A 15961-nucleotide genomic window follows, 5' to 3' on the forward strand; every position below is an offset into this window, starting at 1 on the left:
ATTCTTGAATTAGATTTTATTTTTCCATTAAAATCAGCAATGGCAAAAAACTATCCCTCTACCTGGTGAGGTATCCCAATTACTTTTGGGATAGCACACCTAACTTCAGCTCTCTTCAATCACACAAATATTTAAAAATCAAGACAGAAAACAGAAAGGGGACTTAACCGGACTTCTTTAAATTGAAAACATTACAGTATGAAAATACTGGAAGCCACTTGCCTCACAGTGGTTAAATACAGTTTTACCTTGTCTTCATCAATACAGAACCGGTAGTATGCTACCAGCATTTGTTTATGTATGTTTGTCAACATGCAGAAAGATAGAAATTACGAACCAATGCAGCAGACTTCAAACTGAAATATGTAATAGCTAACAAAAGGAATGACAAAAGATTTACTCCTCTTAAGGATGAGAATCTGCTACTTAGTGAAGTACAAAGTGTGATCTCTAGCTCAAGAAGGGAAACAAGCACACTAAGAATGGCTAGACATTTGCTATAACTTATTTTAATTGAAAGATCAAAGCTGCTCATCATCCCACGTCAAAGATGTATTTGGACTATAATTTAATTTTTCTTATTTTTGCCTGGGCTACCAAGATATGTATTCTGTGAGGAAAGCTCTATTTAAGATTGCAACCTCAGGCACAACGCGCACAAAGGAAATCCACATGACTGCTCATACCAGGGGAGAAGTACAAGTCATCCAGATATGGAAAACTGTACTTAGGAAAGATCAAATCAGAGAGATCTCTCAAAGCTTAAGTGCTGTTCATATATTCACTTGCATCTTTTATAAGCATGTGTTAGCAGGTTTTGACGTTCTGAATGTGCTCTATATTCATGTAATTACAATCTGTCAAATGTAATTGAAAGATAAGGAGAAAAAAAAAGACAGACACCTCTTGATAAGCAGTGAGGAAAAATCTATAATTCAAATCCTGGAAGTATTTTAGGAATTACCCTGGCTTTCCAGCACGTACTCCTAAGTGGAACAGAGTGTATACCCTCTACATTGCAAAGGCCTAACAGAAAGCTGGCACCACTGGCCTCCAGAGAAATAATGTCTCCGAAGTGACTAGTACAGCCCAAGGTAGCTATCTAGCACAAGAAACAAGAATAAAAGGAACACAAAAATGAGGGATATAGATGCGTTTTTAGTATTGATTCTAAAATTTGTATGCTGTATCTTGCTGACTTCCTTCATTTGGTGTCTGTTGTCTTAGTACAACTTTTTCTCTTTGAAATCATTGTAGCTATCACCTAGCACATCATGGACACTAGTGAAACATGGAAAAAATAATGGAGGCCTATTAACACTGAGTTTGCTTTCAAAACTGGAAATCTCTCCAACAGAGCTTCACAAGAATGGATAGAAATACTTGACTGAAATGTCCAATTACTTTTATACATTAAAACAAGGAGAAACCAATCTTATTCAACACCAAGCTATTTTCCGTGCTTGGCAATATTAGCTATCATTTCTCTTTAGCCCTTTACTGACCTTGAAGAACCTCATTATACAAACAAAAATATTTTAAATCCATCAGTTACTTAATGCCTTCTCCATTTCATCCTTTCTTAAAAGACTCCAGACATATCAGTTAAGGAAAATTCACAAAATAGCATCATATGTAGCACAACTAATAAAGGTCACACTGACATAAATTTTGCATTAGTAACACTGATTTTTACAAAGATAAATAACGTGTAATCTCTAAACAGTAAGTTAATATAGGTACTTGGAGGTTGTTGCATAGAACAGGTATATTTAGTGAACATAGTGTGAACTTTCTTGTGTCTCATCCTCAGCACTAGTTATCCTAGCAGGCAAACCTAAGGCAACTTTCATCCAACTCAGAGATTTATTCTGCTATAAGCCAGGACAACATTCCTCTGTAATTCAGCCTGAGAACAAATCAATAAACACAACATTTCAGAATCCACACTGCTTTTTACTACAGGTTAAAAACAAATACTTTTGCTTTTATTCCTTCAAAAACATCAGTACTGGTTTGGGTCAAATAAATTCATATTTACAGGACTTCTAAATTTCTTTTTTCCCTAAATGGTAACTATATTAGGTCATCTTGTGAAAATTTCTGATTTTGCTTTTTAGTTAAAATAGACAAATTTGCCAATAAGCAAAGGCCTTCATTGAGCAAGTTTCAGGAAAATATATTTAGAAACTCCAGAAACATTCTGTTTTTCATGATTCAGTGAAAAGCAATCAAGATCTAGCAAAGAATTTTGTGAACAAATTGATACCATGCCTAATAAAACTCATGGGTGAATTTGAATCAGAAAAGTATGATAGTTTTATTTGAACTCTGGCAGGCAAGTAAGACTTTCCTCAGCAGTTCTGTATATAAGCATAAGCTTTGTAGTAAAAGAGAAAGTCCTGCTGAGACTCTATATACTCTTAGTGTTATCCAATTTTTAAAATAAAGCAATTAAGATGTAGTCTTTATTCCCAGTACTTCTTTCTAAGTGAAATACTAAAGATAATATCTGGGTTGCACCAGTGCCCAAACCAGTACCCAATCCCGCATACTTCTAACCTTCCCATGGCCCTACCTGCTTGAAACAGCTATAAACCATACAGACACACACGTTATTTACAAGTTAAAAAGATACAGAATCATTTTTAAATAGAAAGTATTGGTCGAGAACCAAACAAAACTGTTTTAACTTTAACATTCCTGGGAAGCTAAATCTTCACAGAAAATTATTTTTGGAGTCTGACAATTTCTATTGCTTCTATTAATTTGCACTACACAAATAAAACAAACAGAAGTTACTGCTTTTAAATGTAATACTCACCAAAATTTAAATAAAACCCAACCCATAGCTCAACCTTTTACTTCCTCCAAATGATCCCCCCCGGCTTTTCTTTGGAGAAAAAAAAAAGTTTTGTTTTTTTTTTTTATTTTTCTCTGCTGATACTTTCAAGAAGAGTCAGATCTGTGTTCTTGCTTGCTTCATAAATGGTCTCACTAGGACTCTTGGCCTACTTTTATCTTCTTTCTAAATTTTGTCTATCATGTTAACATATGAAAGAAGATCAAAGAATGTACACAGCGCTTTACATAAAACCCAGACAACATATGTAATTTTGAAAAGTGACTCAATTCCACACATTTATTCTTAAATGTGTGGGAAAAAATGTTCAACAACTCCATATTACTACAGTGACTGCTGCACAAAATTTTTAAAGGGCAGCATGCAACACACATACAGGTAATTAGATATTGTAACACAGGTAGAACTTAAAGTCTCAGGAAGGTATCTGGAAAATGATTAAAGAAAATTATCTATAAAATTCTTAAATGCTGAAAATACAGCAAGAGTATACAATACAAACAGAACTCATGTCAAACTTGAGCAGCTTGGCACAAGAGCTGTGACATAAGGAACTTATAACAACTAACTTCCCATTAAAAATGTTTTTCACATTCATCAAATCAGAGGCTTTCTTTGATTAAGCCTCACCATGACAACAATATTGTCATCTAATATGTCAATAATAATTTAAAAAAGTGAATATTTTTAGTGTATTTCGGACAAATGTGTCATTACTTGCTGTAATATTATGAGGTTAAAAATCATAAGGAAACTAAGAGCAGATAGGGCATGTTGCAACGTTAAAAAGGAAAAAGATCTACTATAATAGATCTGTTAAAAAGTAACTTTTTTTTTTAAAACCGATGGTGTGTTTTCTATATGCAGCATGTATATCAACCATTCTAAGAAATGCACAACACATGAGCTAGTTTAGGAATCAGTACAGCACCACACTGAACAGGCTAAGTCTTGCTTTTAATATAAGAGACAAAAACCATAGCTCCTGTTGCATAAAGAACTCAAAATCAGTTTGTAAAATACCCGTTTCATACAGTGTTTTTCAGTCTCTTAAACAGATGGTGTTATATATCATGATATGGTGCAAAAGCTTACACACATTTATAAGGATTACTTAAACTACTTTATGAGTAGCTCTTTAGCGCTTCCACAGCAGAAATTTTGCATCATAGGTAATACGATGTATGCTATGTCTATATATGTGAGACCACATATACAGATACTCTCACATCTGTATGTTATACGCATTAGAGGCTCAAACACGGACCGTACAAACAACAATAAGATTAAAAGCAGAATGGCCTATTGTTTCTTTTAAACACCACAATCCTGCACAGGTTTGAGTACTCTGCACTCTTGGAATACAGAGCAATACACTGAATAAAACTGCCTTTTTCATGTTTGCATGAGACAGGGTTTGGTTTAGCTATTAATGAATTCCGATACAAGACCTCCTAGCAGTATCTTCCCTACACCTTACTAAAACCAGACTAACAACTTGAAGGATTTTCTTTAAATGTTCCTCTTGCAGACCTGGAAAAAAAGCAGCTGCAAGCTGTCTTTACTCAAGTGAAAGGGAGTTCCATCCAGATGTTTGGGACTTATTTTTGTAGAATGACTAAGTGCCCAGGAACCTTAGGGTGTTTAAATGAAAGGACGAAAGACATTTCAGCTTCTGTATACACCAAAACTTTCCTAAAAAGATAGCTGATTAGGCCCCTGCCAATCCAACTTTTAGCTGCTGCTAAATATATGGCCTATACAATACGCATTTTTACCACATTCTTTCTACCACAGCTTTCATTAGATCTCCAGTCAATACCTTGTCACCTTACAGTAATTCCTCTACAGTTCTTAAAAGCTAAGCAGAAGCACATAGAGCTACTGGACTCATATGCCTGCGTGCAAGGCAGTAATTTCATTGAACACTGCTTGCTAAGCCAAAATTATCTCAGAAAAAAAATAAAATGGTTGCATTCATGGGGTGGGTGGAGAAGACTTCCATGGGTCACTTTTTCTTTTAAGGTACTGTAGAAGACTGCACAACAAATAAGTAACATCCTATCACATGGTGGTGGGGATCACGTTTGGTGGTGGAGCTTGTCTTTTCTTTCACGTTGGCTGCTAATTCTGAATTTATCATGTTAACTCAAGTGAGCTGATGAAGGAGATGCTATAACTAAATACCATGGGAAAGGACAGAATTGCTTTATGGCAAGACTATCTAACAGACTGGCAATCTTTTTCCGCATCATACCAACAGACAGACTGCACCCATACATGCACTGGGATTTTCAACTTGCTGGTTAAGACAGGATATGCCCCATTCACTGAAATCTCTTCTACTCAAAAATACAAACAGTGGTAACTGTCCCTGTGGTAGTTTTGTTTGTTTGTTTGCTTTAAATTAAAACTGAAAAACCCTGATCAAATTAGTAGCTGGAAAAATTGGAAGAAAAACTCCTTAGGACTTGCATGATTTGTATCAGAAGTTTAAATGTGTATGGAAAATGTCTGCATTTCTGCATAAAAAGGAAATTAAACTCTCCTGGTAAAAATGTAAGCCTGATCTTAAAAAGATGTAAAATTAAAAAGAATGCATCTATAACCATAGTGATAAAGTTAAACACTGCAGCTAGGTAAAAGACAGCATGACTATGACAAAACCTCATGTTCCCCAACCTGAGGGGTCTTTTCGTTAGTATGGCTGGTTTTGCTCTTTGTCATTTGTCATTCAGAAAATAGCCACCCCCTGCACAAACAACAGGATATTACTGTTTTGTAAACAAAAATGAACAACACAGGCCTCAGTACTTCCACAGCAGTATCACAAACCACAGCAGCATGGGCATACCTGAGGACATGCACTTTCCCCCTCAGCTTGTGATGTGATAAATGTACTAGATAACATAGACAAGATCTCAGTGATACAAGAGGAACCTATGATGTGCCTTAAGGTATCTCCACCTGGTTAGAGACAACTGAAAAAAGCTGAAGAAATCTTGAGTAATGTGGGACACTCCAAGAAATTCCAGCAAGTCTGGAAAAAAAAATCAGTGAACGGGTAAAAATAATCCTAAAGAGGTTTATTTAGTTTTGGACTTTCTGTCAAAGACTTGCTTTCTACCCCCCTTTCTCAATAAATTTTAAGGAAATCAAACAGATTAACTTTGTATGGAAGCAAACTGTAGGGAGACTCTCTAGACTATTCATCCTCCTTATGGGAAAAAGAAACATCAATACACAGGAAGCATCAATATACACTGTCAATACACTGTCATTTTAAAGGGCCAAACATTTCTGCAGGTGGGGGTGTTCAAAACATCCTGTGCATAACTGTTCTAGCATGCAACCCATGAAGAGCTAGGCGAAAGCTTTTCATGCCCACTTACTTCTACTTTTCCTGGATTTTACTTGATTCCTTGCAAGCTACTGAACATGTACATTGTCTTCCCAATTTTACTTATGACATTGTTTTCATGTTTATACTTCTGAAGCCCTACATGCTCTACCAGCCACAGTTAGGTAACACTGCCCTACAGTAGTATTTAGAATGCAGCACAAACAAGTAGCTGTCCCCTGGAGGAAAAAGAAAGTTCCTCTTTCCATTAGTTATGGGAGAGTCTGTACAGAGATCAGTTACATTCTGCTAACAGTTAGTTACCCCCTTCTGGTGATCTCACCAAACATATCTGGCTGTGCAAAATTATTTTTATCGATTACCTGGACTTTTCTTGTCCTGCAAAGCAAAACCCAAAAACAGCAGCAAAGAAGATCCACAATTAGAATCATCCTGCATTCTCTAAAATCATCAATCAACAGATTTCATGCACGCTTGAATGCAGATATACTTTGCCTTTACCATTCAATTCTAACCTCCTACATTCAGTTCATTTACCTGTGAAGAAAAGTTCATTATCTACCCCCATTTAGCTATTTTTGAAATAAAGAGAGGACAACACCTGGTGCTTCAGCATCACTTATCTTGTAATTTTCAACTCCAAGAGTTTACACTCCAAATACAGTCTTAAGAATATGTCACTTCCACACATTCAGAGGAAAGGAAGAGAAGTGTAGTTATGTTTGAACACCAGCATGACTAGAGTTGTTTATTTTGCTGACAGTCTAGGAAACAACCACATATATACACAAGCTGAGTTAAAGAAAAATTGGTATAGGAATAAACAAACATCTAAAGTGGAAAAAATCATTCTCTGCTAGATTCCTGTCTTATCTTCCAAGGGGGTAACTATATGGTCCAATGCACAACTAAATCAATTACATTTTCTTAATATTTCTGCTTTGTATATTATCTTTCACATAGAATTGAAAAATTGGATTAGCCCTATCCTAGAAATTATTTTTGTAAAGAATTATTCCACAAATCCACTAGGGCATATAAATTACTTTCTTAAGAACAGAAAATGAGCTGCTCAAATGTGTTACTTGTTTTTGAGTGGCACATGTTGAACTGTCCATGTATAGTCAAATTTATACTATCCATATGCTCTTAATTCTGTTGCACTCAGTAACAAACATATACCCGTCTTTTAACTATTTCAGTAAATTTGGACTTCATGTACTTATTAAGAACACAGTGAACAACAACAAGCAATCACTGATACTCTTTTTCCCCTTTTTGTACATGTCTTTGATGATTAAATGCATCTTTCAGCAATATGCAAACTTTACTCATCACTTGAACGCAGCTCTTTTTACCTCTTCACGTGGATAAGCTACTTAATATTTAGTAACTTGGGTAGGAATGACAACATGACCCAAACAGCATCATCATACAAACAGTAAGCGAGTTAAGAGAATTATAGTATTTAATTAAGAGAATTATAGTATTTAGAAAGATACCACAGAAAGATTGATAAAGTATCACAGAAAGAAAGATAAAGTATTTAGAAAGATACCACAAAATTAAAACATGGAGGTGTAAATAAAACCAGGAGCCAGTCAAATAAGTGGAAACTGTTCTAAGAGAAGCAGTTTTTGCAGTGAGATCTCCATAAACCCCAGAAGATTTGCTGGAACCTCCTCCTATGACATCCCAACATAATCTACTATTAAAACAGGGAAGTACTATAAAAGCATAAGTCCTTGAGACACTGAGTATCAAGTTGGTTAAATATAACAGTTTGCTTCACATAGCTATACATACCTAAAAAATGTGAACTAAGTAAGCTTAGATTAAATACCTAATAATCATTTTTCCCCCTCTTTATACTACAGAGATTTAAATATTTTGTGTAAACCTGAGGAGATAGGTCTTCAATCTATCTACGGTTTAAGCTACAGCTCCTCACTGAAGTATCCCAAACTGAACTGTTCCAGAGAGCATCTAAAATTAACAATCACCTTAATCTAAACACCGGGTATTTTAACAGAGTACTGTTTCAATTTTGCAAATGCAATAGCCATTCAAGAAAAAAAAATCCATTTCAGAGTCAGTGTTGTCATTTCTCTGTCCACATTAGACATCTTCTCTATCCATGTTAGACATGGTTACACAGATGGATATTATTTCTTGTTCCAGTTTTATCTGCAATTTGAATATAGAGCACTCATGCTTAATGAATTAATTAATTCAGGGCAAGTCTCTACTTGGTTACACCTGTTAAATGTCTTACCATTGCAAAAGTGCACCTACACTACTAAGGCATTCAATCTAAATTAATCATGGTTGTAGTAAAAATAAAGTCAGCATTTTTGCCAGAGAAATTGAATATTTTTAGTATTTAAGGCATTAAAAAATCAAATTCTAAAGTACACCTGACACTTCATTCAAATGTATGTTTCCTAAAACCACATTCTCAAATATACCAAGATTGTATCCTTATTAATACATTTATGCTAGTAAAGGATTAGATATCCTGATTACTCCAGCAAGATGAACATTATACAAAAAAATACAACAGTATTGTTTTCTGTATAGTGATCCTTCAAGAATCAGCAGATTTGTTGGCACCTTCTCCTTCAGCTTCCTGATAAGATCAATTTCCTTCACAAAGAGAAGTGAGTATAACTTTCAAGAAAGCCACATTCAGTGAAATTAGACATCTGTATTTTTCTTTCAGTCTTATACATACCTGATCGGGATGATATAGGAAAACAGGAGGAGGAACCGGAAAAGGTTGCGATACCACGGGCCTACAAATCCTTGCAAGGTTACCATAACAATTGATAGTGCAACTAAAGCCAAAAACAGGGCCTTGGTCAATTGATTCAACTCCAGGTCCAGCAAGCCAACCTAAAGGAAGCAGTAAAAACCATAGCCATAGTTAACCATAATGTTTGCCCTTTTTTTTTTTTTTTTTTTAAATTTACACTTTTGCAGTGCAAACAGTTAGCCTGTCCTTCTTCTTCCTATTAAAAATCCATGCACTTGTAACAATTAATTGCATTCTGATAACTGAATTAATTATTGTTCCCATGCTTGCATCTAACAGATGTCCCCTGGCTCCAAGACAATAACAATTCCCAGAATCACAGTGTGATCTGTCCTAGCCAGGCCTTTTGAATGCCTTTATTTCTGACACATCCCTCCCCTTGTCTTCTGATCCAGGATAGGAACACAAGGCAGGGGGAGGGTGTGTGGAGAAGACAACTGAAGAACTGAAGGTGAACTAATGAGCAGGAACAATTTTCTTCTGTCATGCATGCAGCAAAAATACTATCACTGCATTTTATACTTCTAGGGTGGCTACTGCTCATTTACTGCTGGAAGATCTAAAACGTGGTAGAATCAAGAATCATCGGACAAATGCAACTGAACATTGTCTTGTTCATACAAGTAGCATGCTTTAACTTGTAATTATACTCTCACACCAGTCTGTAAATCTGAACTCATCTCATAGAAATAATTTTTAATTACATGAAACTTCTCAGGTTGCCTAGAGGAAGTGCTCAAGGTCAGTTGGATGGGACTTTGAGCAACCTGGTCTAGTGGGAGGTGTCCCTGCCCATGGCAGGGGGGTTGGAACTAGATGATCTTTAAGGTCCCTTCCAACCCCAACCATTCTGTGACTCTATGAAACTTTCAGTTATTCAAAATAAGTTAAAAATAATCAAGGGAAAAAAACACTTTCAAATCAAAATAGTAAGAGAGAACTTCAACTTTTCGTGGGTAAAAAGGTGTTTAATTTAGAAACACTCTAGCAAAAACAATAAGTGAAGCTATCTTCCATCCACTGTTTCCCATGAAAAAGTATTTTTAAGCTATGTAACTAAGACTCTCACCATTTCAATAATGTATGCTGTAAGCTAAGTATTTATATTCCACTTTTTGTGATGCTCTTGTAGTCAGTAAAATATGTGGGAAAAATTATGTCAGGAAGAACTTCCTAGGCCCTGTTACAGATGTCTTTTTATCTCTAAGTCATGCCACTAAGACCAGTAAAACATAACACTTCCCTAGATAACAAACAGTCTGCAAAAGAACCATTTAAATATAGTTCTTAAAAATTTCAGCAATCTTGCTTGTACATGGGCTGTCCCTTCCCTAGAGAACCAGGCAGCTGAAGACCACAGCGGCTGATTTATCAGCTGCATTTAAAAAGCAGCACAACGAGGACAAATATCTTGCAATTTCCGCTGCTTCAACTACTACATAGTTTATGCTTGAATTATTGAGAAAAATAGGTTTTTTGGATTAAAATGAAGAAAAATTAAGCCAGGGAAGTAGAGCATGTTTCAAAGCCCAGATCTTTTTGCGCTGACAAAGGCAGCCTAAGTTTCAGGCCTCGCTGAGGATCAGATGAAGTCATTATTCATTCAGTCAGGGAAAAAAGACTCAATTACCTCAACCTAAAGATGCTATCAATGAATGCAAAGTGCATATTTTACTCTATTCATCCAAATCCCATTAAAAAGTGAAAGGAATGATTTAATCTGGCCTTCCAGAGTTGGTCTTTTTTTTGTAATAAAATAAAGAATCACTGTCTTGCAATATGCATAACCACTACCTCACACTTTTTTTTCCTGCATCATAGTAGTGAATACTTTCCCCTAACCCTCTCAATGTCCCCCCCGCTCCACCCCCTGTAAAAAACCCCACCCCATAATAGAAAGGAATAAAGAGCTTCTTTGAAAAGAATGCCACTTTTTGGACAGAAACATTAAATGTAGTCCACTGCACACTGATATGTAGCTAATTCAATGCATTTGTACCTTTCTAATTGATGAAGACTGAATTGATATAAATTTATGTTTGGAATCAACAAAAATGTTTTTGGAGTAATATTAAGAGAATAAAAAAACTTGGTGATGAAAATTTTTCACACAATAAATCTCCTCCTCCAAAAGATTTGCTTTGTTACTAATGATGTTATCCTTTTTAATATAGATCATACTATTGCCTATACACAATTTTAATATTTTCATTTTTGATAGCAAGAGAAAGCAATTGCAAAACTCTTCTTAATGTGATAAATAAGTTTTAATAGAAATGCATTCTCCCTTCCTCAAAAAAAAAATAATACTATAATGTACTAAAACATACTTTAATTCCTTTCCACTTAAACAACTTCCACAACCTAACTAATGAAACACTATCAAATTATCCACTTTTCATGTAGAAATGCACTTATATTCTCTAAAATTCACCTGAATACTGAAAAAGTAGGGAATCTAACAGTACTGTTATTTTATCAAAGCATTTGTAAAATATGCTAATATTCCTGAGAAAGTGATTTTTTTCCTTTTGAAAATAATCATAACAAGAATAATTATGACAACATAAGAAATTGATGAGTTAAGTACTGAAGTAATTTTCCACATTTATTGCTATTTCCTATATTAATAAAGCAAATTTTCTTCTACTTGTCATAATATTTGTCCTATTTGAAACAACTGCGTTAACAAAATTAAACACCACTGGAAATTTTAATCTCCAAGGAAAAATTTGTACATAGTGTCTAAGACAACCACAATAGTTTTGCAAAGGGGCTGCTCTAAGATAATGAACACAATAATTGCTTGTATAATCTAAAATGCTACTAATGGCAACAACTGCAAATCCATTTAGCTCCTCTTTAATTTATGTAGGAAGTTTTAAATAGCTAATGGTTCTCAGTAAAATAATGGCTAGTACCATCAGTAAAAAGTATGGCATTGTCTATTTGCACCAAAAAAAGTAAAACTAACATTTTTAAAAATACAGTATTTTGGAATCAAGGAATGATTAGAAGTCTAAGCTCCACATTTTGGACTACAATGCGTAAGTTACTGTCTTATAAGGAAAACCTTAATTTAATTCACAAAAGTTGAAAGCAGCCTGACATTTGTGTGTATTACATTAGGGTGCTGGGGAGGTTTAGACTGAACGTTAGAAAAAACTTTTTTACTGAGAGGGTGGTCAGGCACTGAACAGGCTCCCCAGGGACACAATCATGGTACTGAGCCTGCTGGAGTTCAAGGAGAGTTTGGACAGCGCTCTCAGACATATGGTCTAATTTTTGGGTGGTCCTGTGTAGAGCCAGAAGTTGCACTTGATGATCCTTGTGGGTCCCTTCCAATTCGGGATATTTTATGTGATGTGCTTATTATTATTGCTGCCCTACACGCTTAACTTCTGTGAAAGGTTATCCTCTGAAGCTGTTAAGCTGCTATACTAACAGAACAATTCTAATATAAAAAGTATATTCCTTGGACATTTAGTTTTTTTTTTTAATGCTAGAATATTAGAAAACAAACTTTGATAATTAAATATTGCATAACAGTAAAGATTTCTCACGTAGTCTACTGTAGTCATTTTTTTCGCAGTTTCTAGTGTGTTTGAAATAGTTGCTCATGGTTTTGTTACACATCTTACTTTAATACTTCCAAAGTATTAAGGCAGTATCTTGACTTCCCTCCTCCAAACACCTCCAGGAAGGTAATTATATTTCAGTAATCAGTCTGGTTCTGCACTGACGAACACCACATTGACTACAATGAAATTTCATGGTATGTTTGAGACAGACTTTGGCTTTAACTTGCATTATAAACATATATATACATATACATATATTACTATTCTTTATACATGCTCTGAACTTTATTACACCTTGAATGCTAGTCAACTCTTTATGCTTTCATTAATTACAGATGTTACTTATAGTCTAAAGTTATATCTGATGAAGCTGTAAAGCAATTTAAAAATACTGAAATTCAAGTAAATTAAATTATCTTTATTCTTTAGGTTGATAAAAACAACCTTTGCCTAAGAAAAATGGGCAGTTCATGGCACTTTTTCATTAAAAATTAAATAATAAATTTGTATATGGACTAATATATATAGTTGGATGCATATATCTGAAGCCCTGTGGATTTTTTTTTCTCCATCTGTTGACTTTTTCTTATAGTCCCTAGAAATAACAGATTACTAACCTGTGCTAAAGGCTATATAAAAAAGTGTCATTATCTGTTTACCCAAGTCTTTGACACTAAAAATATACAGCAATTTTAGAGTCTGTAAATGTTTTTTGTAATTCTTTATTTCTGTGGGTAGTCCAGTGATTCTAATTCTTGACAGCTCAACAATTCAGGAAACCACATTGGGACAGCATAACCATAATTCATAATAACTACAAGTGAATTCAAGTTTAGGAAGCACCTTCACTTAACTCACTGTACTCAAGTAATAGTCTGACAAACATGTTTCTGTACAAGCCTTTCTTGACTAACATAAAAAAAAAATCTAAAACTTGCACATAGTTATATTAGGCTTTTTAACCAACACCCTGCTCATTCTTTTAAGCAGCAGATACAAAGTAGGAAAAGCAAACAGAACACTGAAATACATAAAGTGAAAAATGTCACCCATACTTGCTTTTTCTCAGAACTATTTTCAAACTTCCCAATCATTTGTTTAGCTGTGAGAGCAACAATGACTAACCCTGAAAACATTTTTGAAGCACTAAAAAACCTCTTACAGGTCTTATTCCTTTTAGAATTAGAGCAGCAATGGCGATGGCTTAGTAGGGGTTCTACTGGACTTAGCAGAACTGAAATAAATTTTAGCTATTTAGTCTACTCCAGTGGTATACAGAAGTAATAATCAGAAAATAGTCCATTTGATTTCAATAATATATTTTGTGTTTTCTTTGGCAAAAGAGTATTCTTCATGCTAGCTTTAATAAAACTCAGTATCACTTTGACCAAACTATACTATTTTGTATTATATTAATACTGCAGGCTTATATAACAAAGTTCATTATATTTTTGAATTACCCTTCTGATTTACTTGCTCTTAATTCAACAAGCTACTCCTAACCACATATCTACATTTGAAATAAATTAATCTCTTTAGGTATAAAATTTCCATTTGTAGCTAGTAATATCTGTAATGCTACAAGAAAACTAAAACTCAAACAACCTTCTCTCTCTACCTCCTTTAATCATCCATTTTATATTGCCTTTTCCAGGCTCAGCATCACCTAGTTTGGATACTCGAAGTGAAACTTCAAAATCCTCTCCAGGTCTTTAAAGCTTAGTGCTTAGCTCTCTCTAGCTAGTCCACTACAATAAAAACTGCTAATGAGCTTTATCCACAACTTTACTTAAATAGAGGACTCAGTTGCTTGAAGTAAGGCACTCATTTTGGCAAGTACTGGCTAAAGATTTCAAAACACCCCTAAGTGTGCTTTCTCTTTCAAATGTGTCCTGATTTATCTCCACACAAATGACTGACTGTATCTGCAGTAAAACACTATGTATCAAAAGATCAGAATGAGAGAAACTGAAGGTGACTCATTCTAATATCCACTTGACTATAAACCCACTTTTTATCAACAATTAGCTCTAGAGTTTAACACTATCCCAACGTCTCTAAATATTCTTCAACCTTATAATTTTAAAATCAATTTGTATATATAATAATGAAGCCAAATAATTGATATTTGCTTTTTTCAGTATTTTAGTCTAATTTGACCGAAGGCTAAAAAGATTTTTTTTTGCATTTAAAGATGTGCCATATATAGTTTGGTCAGCAGAGGGTGCTCAAGATTGGTGTTAGCTACTGTTTTAAAAAGCTCAATTGGTAATGCAGTATCAAGCATATCTCTGTACTTTTACAGGGCAACCTGTATTTCTATACGATCTTACTAGTCCAACTGTATTTACCTCATTTCGTCTGAAATAATTATTTCAAGAAGTATTTTAACAATTCATATTGAACTATAACCATAGCATTTCCTTCTCATCAAAAAGTTATACTTCATATACCTTTGTACAGTTACAGACTACCATCTTAAGGTACCAGTTGTCAGCTACTGTGTGACCTCAACTTTGCTATGTATTTGTCACACACAAGAACGATTGATTAAAAACATCCACAGAAGCTATTAAGAAACTGAAAAGGTTAATGGCTTCTTAAACTCTGGCATCCATACAGAGACTGTGCTGTACTAGTAACATACCATCCTCTATTAAAAGCTATCAGTTGTAAATGTTTTTTTTTCAAGACCACCCATCAATTTAGAATAATTGCATCAATAATCTAAACTATCTAGTGATATTAGAGACTTCAACAACCAAAATCATTCATACAACGAAACTGTTAAGCATCCTTTTTTTTTTTTTTTTTAATTTAAAACTGGAAATCAGATGAACTTTCAACTTTACAGATAGAGATGTTCAAGATTTCATACTACAGACATTCAGAGTTCACCTGCAGCCTTTACAAATGCTTGTATTTTCTTTGATCACCTGCTTCAACTGAAGACTTTTCCATTACAGTTTCATGAAATTAGTACTTTTAATGGTCAGAATACAGAATAAGCAGCTTTCCATGTTACATACTATTATTAAAATATACTCAGTGGAGATAGCTGTTTTTCAAATTGTAGTAGATAAAAAACCAAGGATTCTCTCACAGATGAAAGTAATTAGCTGTGCCAAAGTAACTTCAAAACTCCCAAAGGAGAGAGAACTGGTTCTGAAGTTTTTATTCTGTGCGTATATAAATCTATGTACAGATACTGATATATACATAAAAAATATGATATATGTAATAAAAGTAAACAAAATAGCTCAGTAACAGGTACTAATTCCTTTAAGAAAAATGATAAGAGAGACAAATAGAAACCTTTATTTGCATAAATTTTGGGAAGT

The 15961-nt window shown here is 34.4% G+C and overlaps 1 protein-coding gene across 6 annotated transcripts in view; it reads right to left on the reverse strand.

Moving 5' to 3' along the window:
• The window catches only part of ATP9B (ATPase phospholipid transporting 9B (putative)), a 181093-nt gene that overhangs the window by 46843 nt on the left and 118289 nt on the right, over positions 1-15961 (reverse strand). For all 6 annotated transcript variants that reach the window (XM_035549695.2, XM_035549692.2, XM_035549691.2 and 3 more), the window contains exon 12: positions 8959-9119. In XM_035549695.2, the coding sequence (XP_035405588.1) occupies positions 8959-9119 (161 nt within the window). The remainder of the gene's footprint in view (positions 1-8958; positions 9120-15961) is intronic.

This window comes from Cygnus atratus, chromosome 2 (genome assembly GCF_013377495.2).
Source record: "Cygnus atratus isolate AKBS03 ecotype Queensland, Australia chromosome 2, CAtr_DNAZoo_HiC_assembly, whole genome shotgun sequence".
Lineage (NCBI taxonomy): Eukaryota > Metazoa > Chordata > Aves > Anseriformes > Anatidae > Cygnus > Cygnus atratus.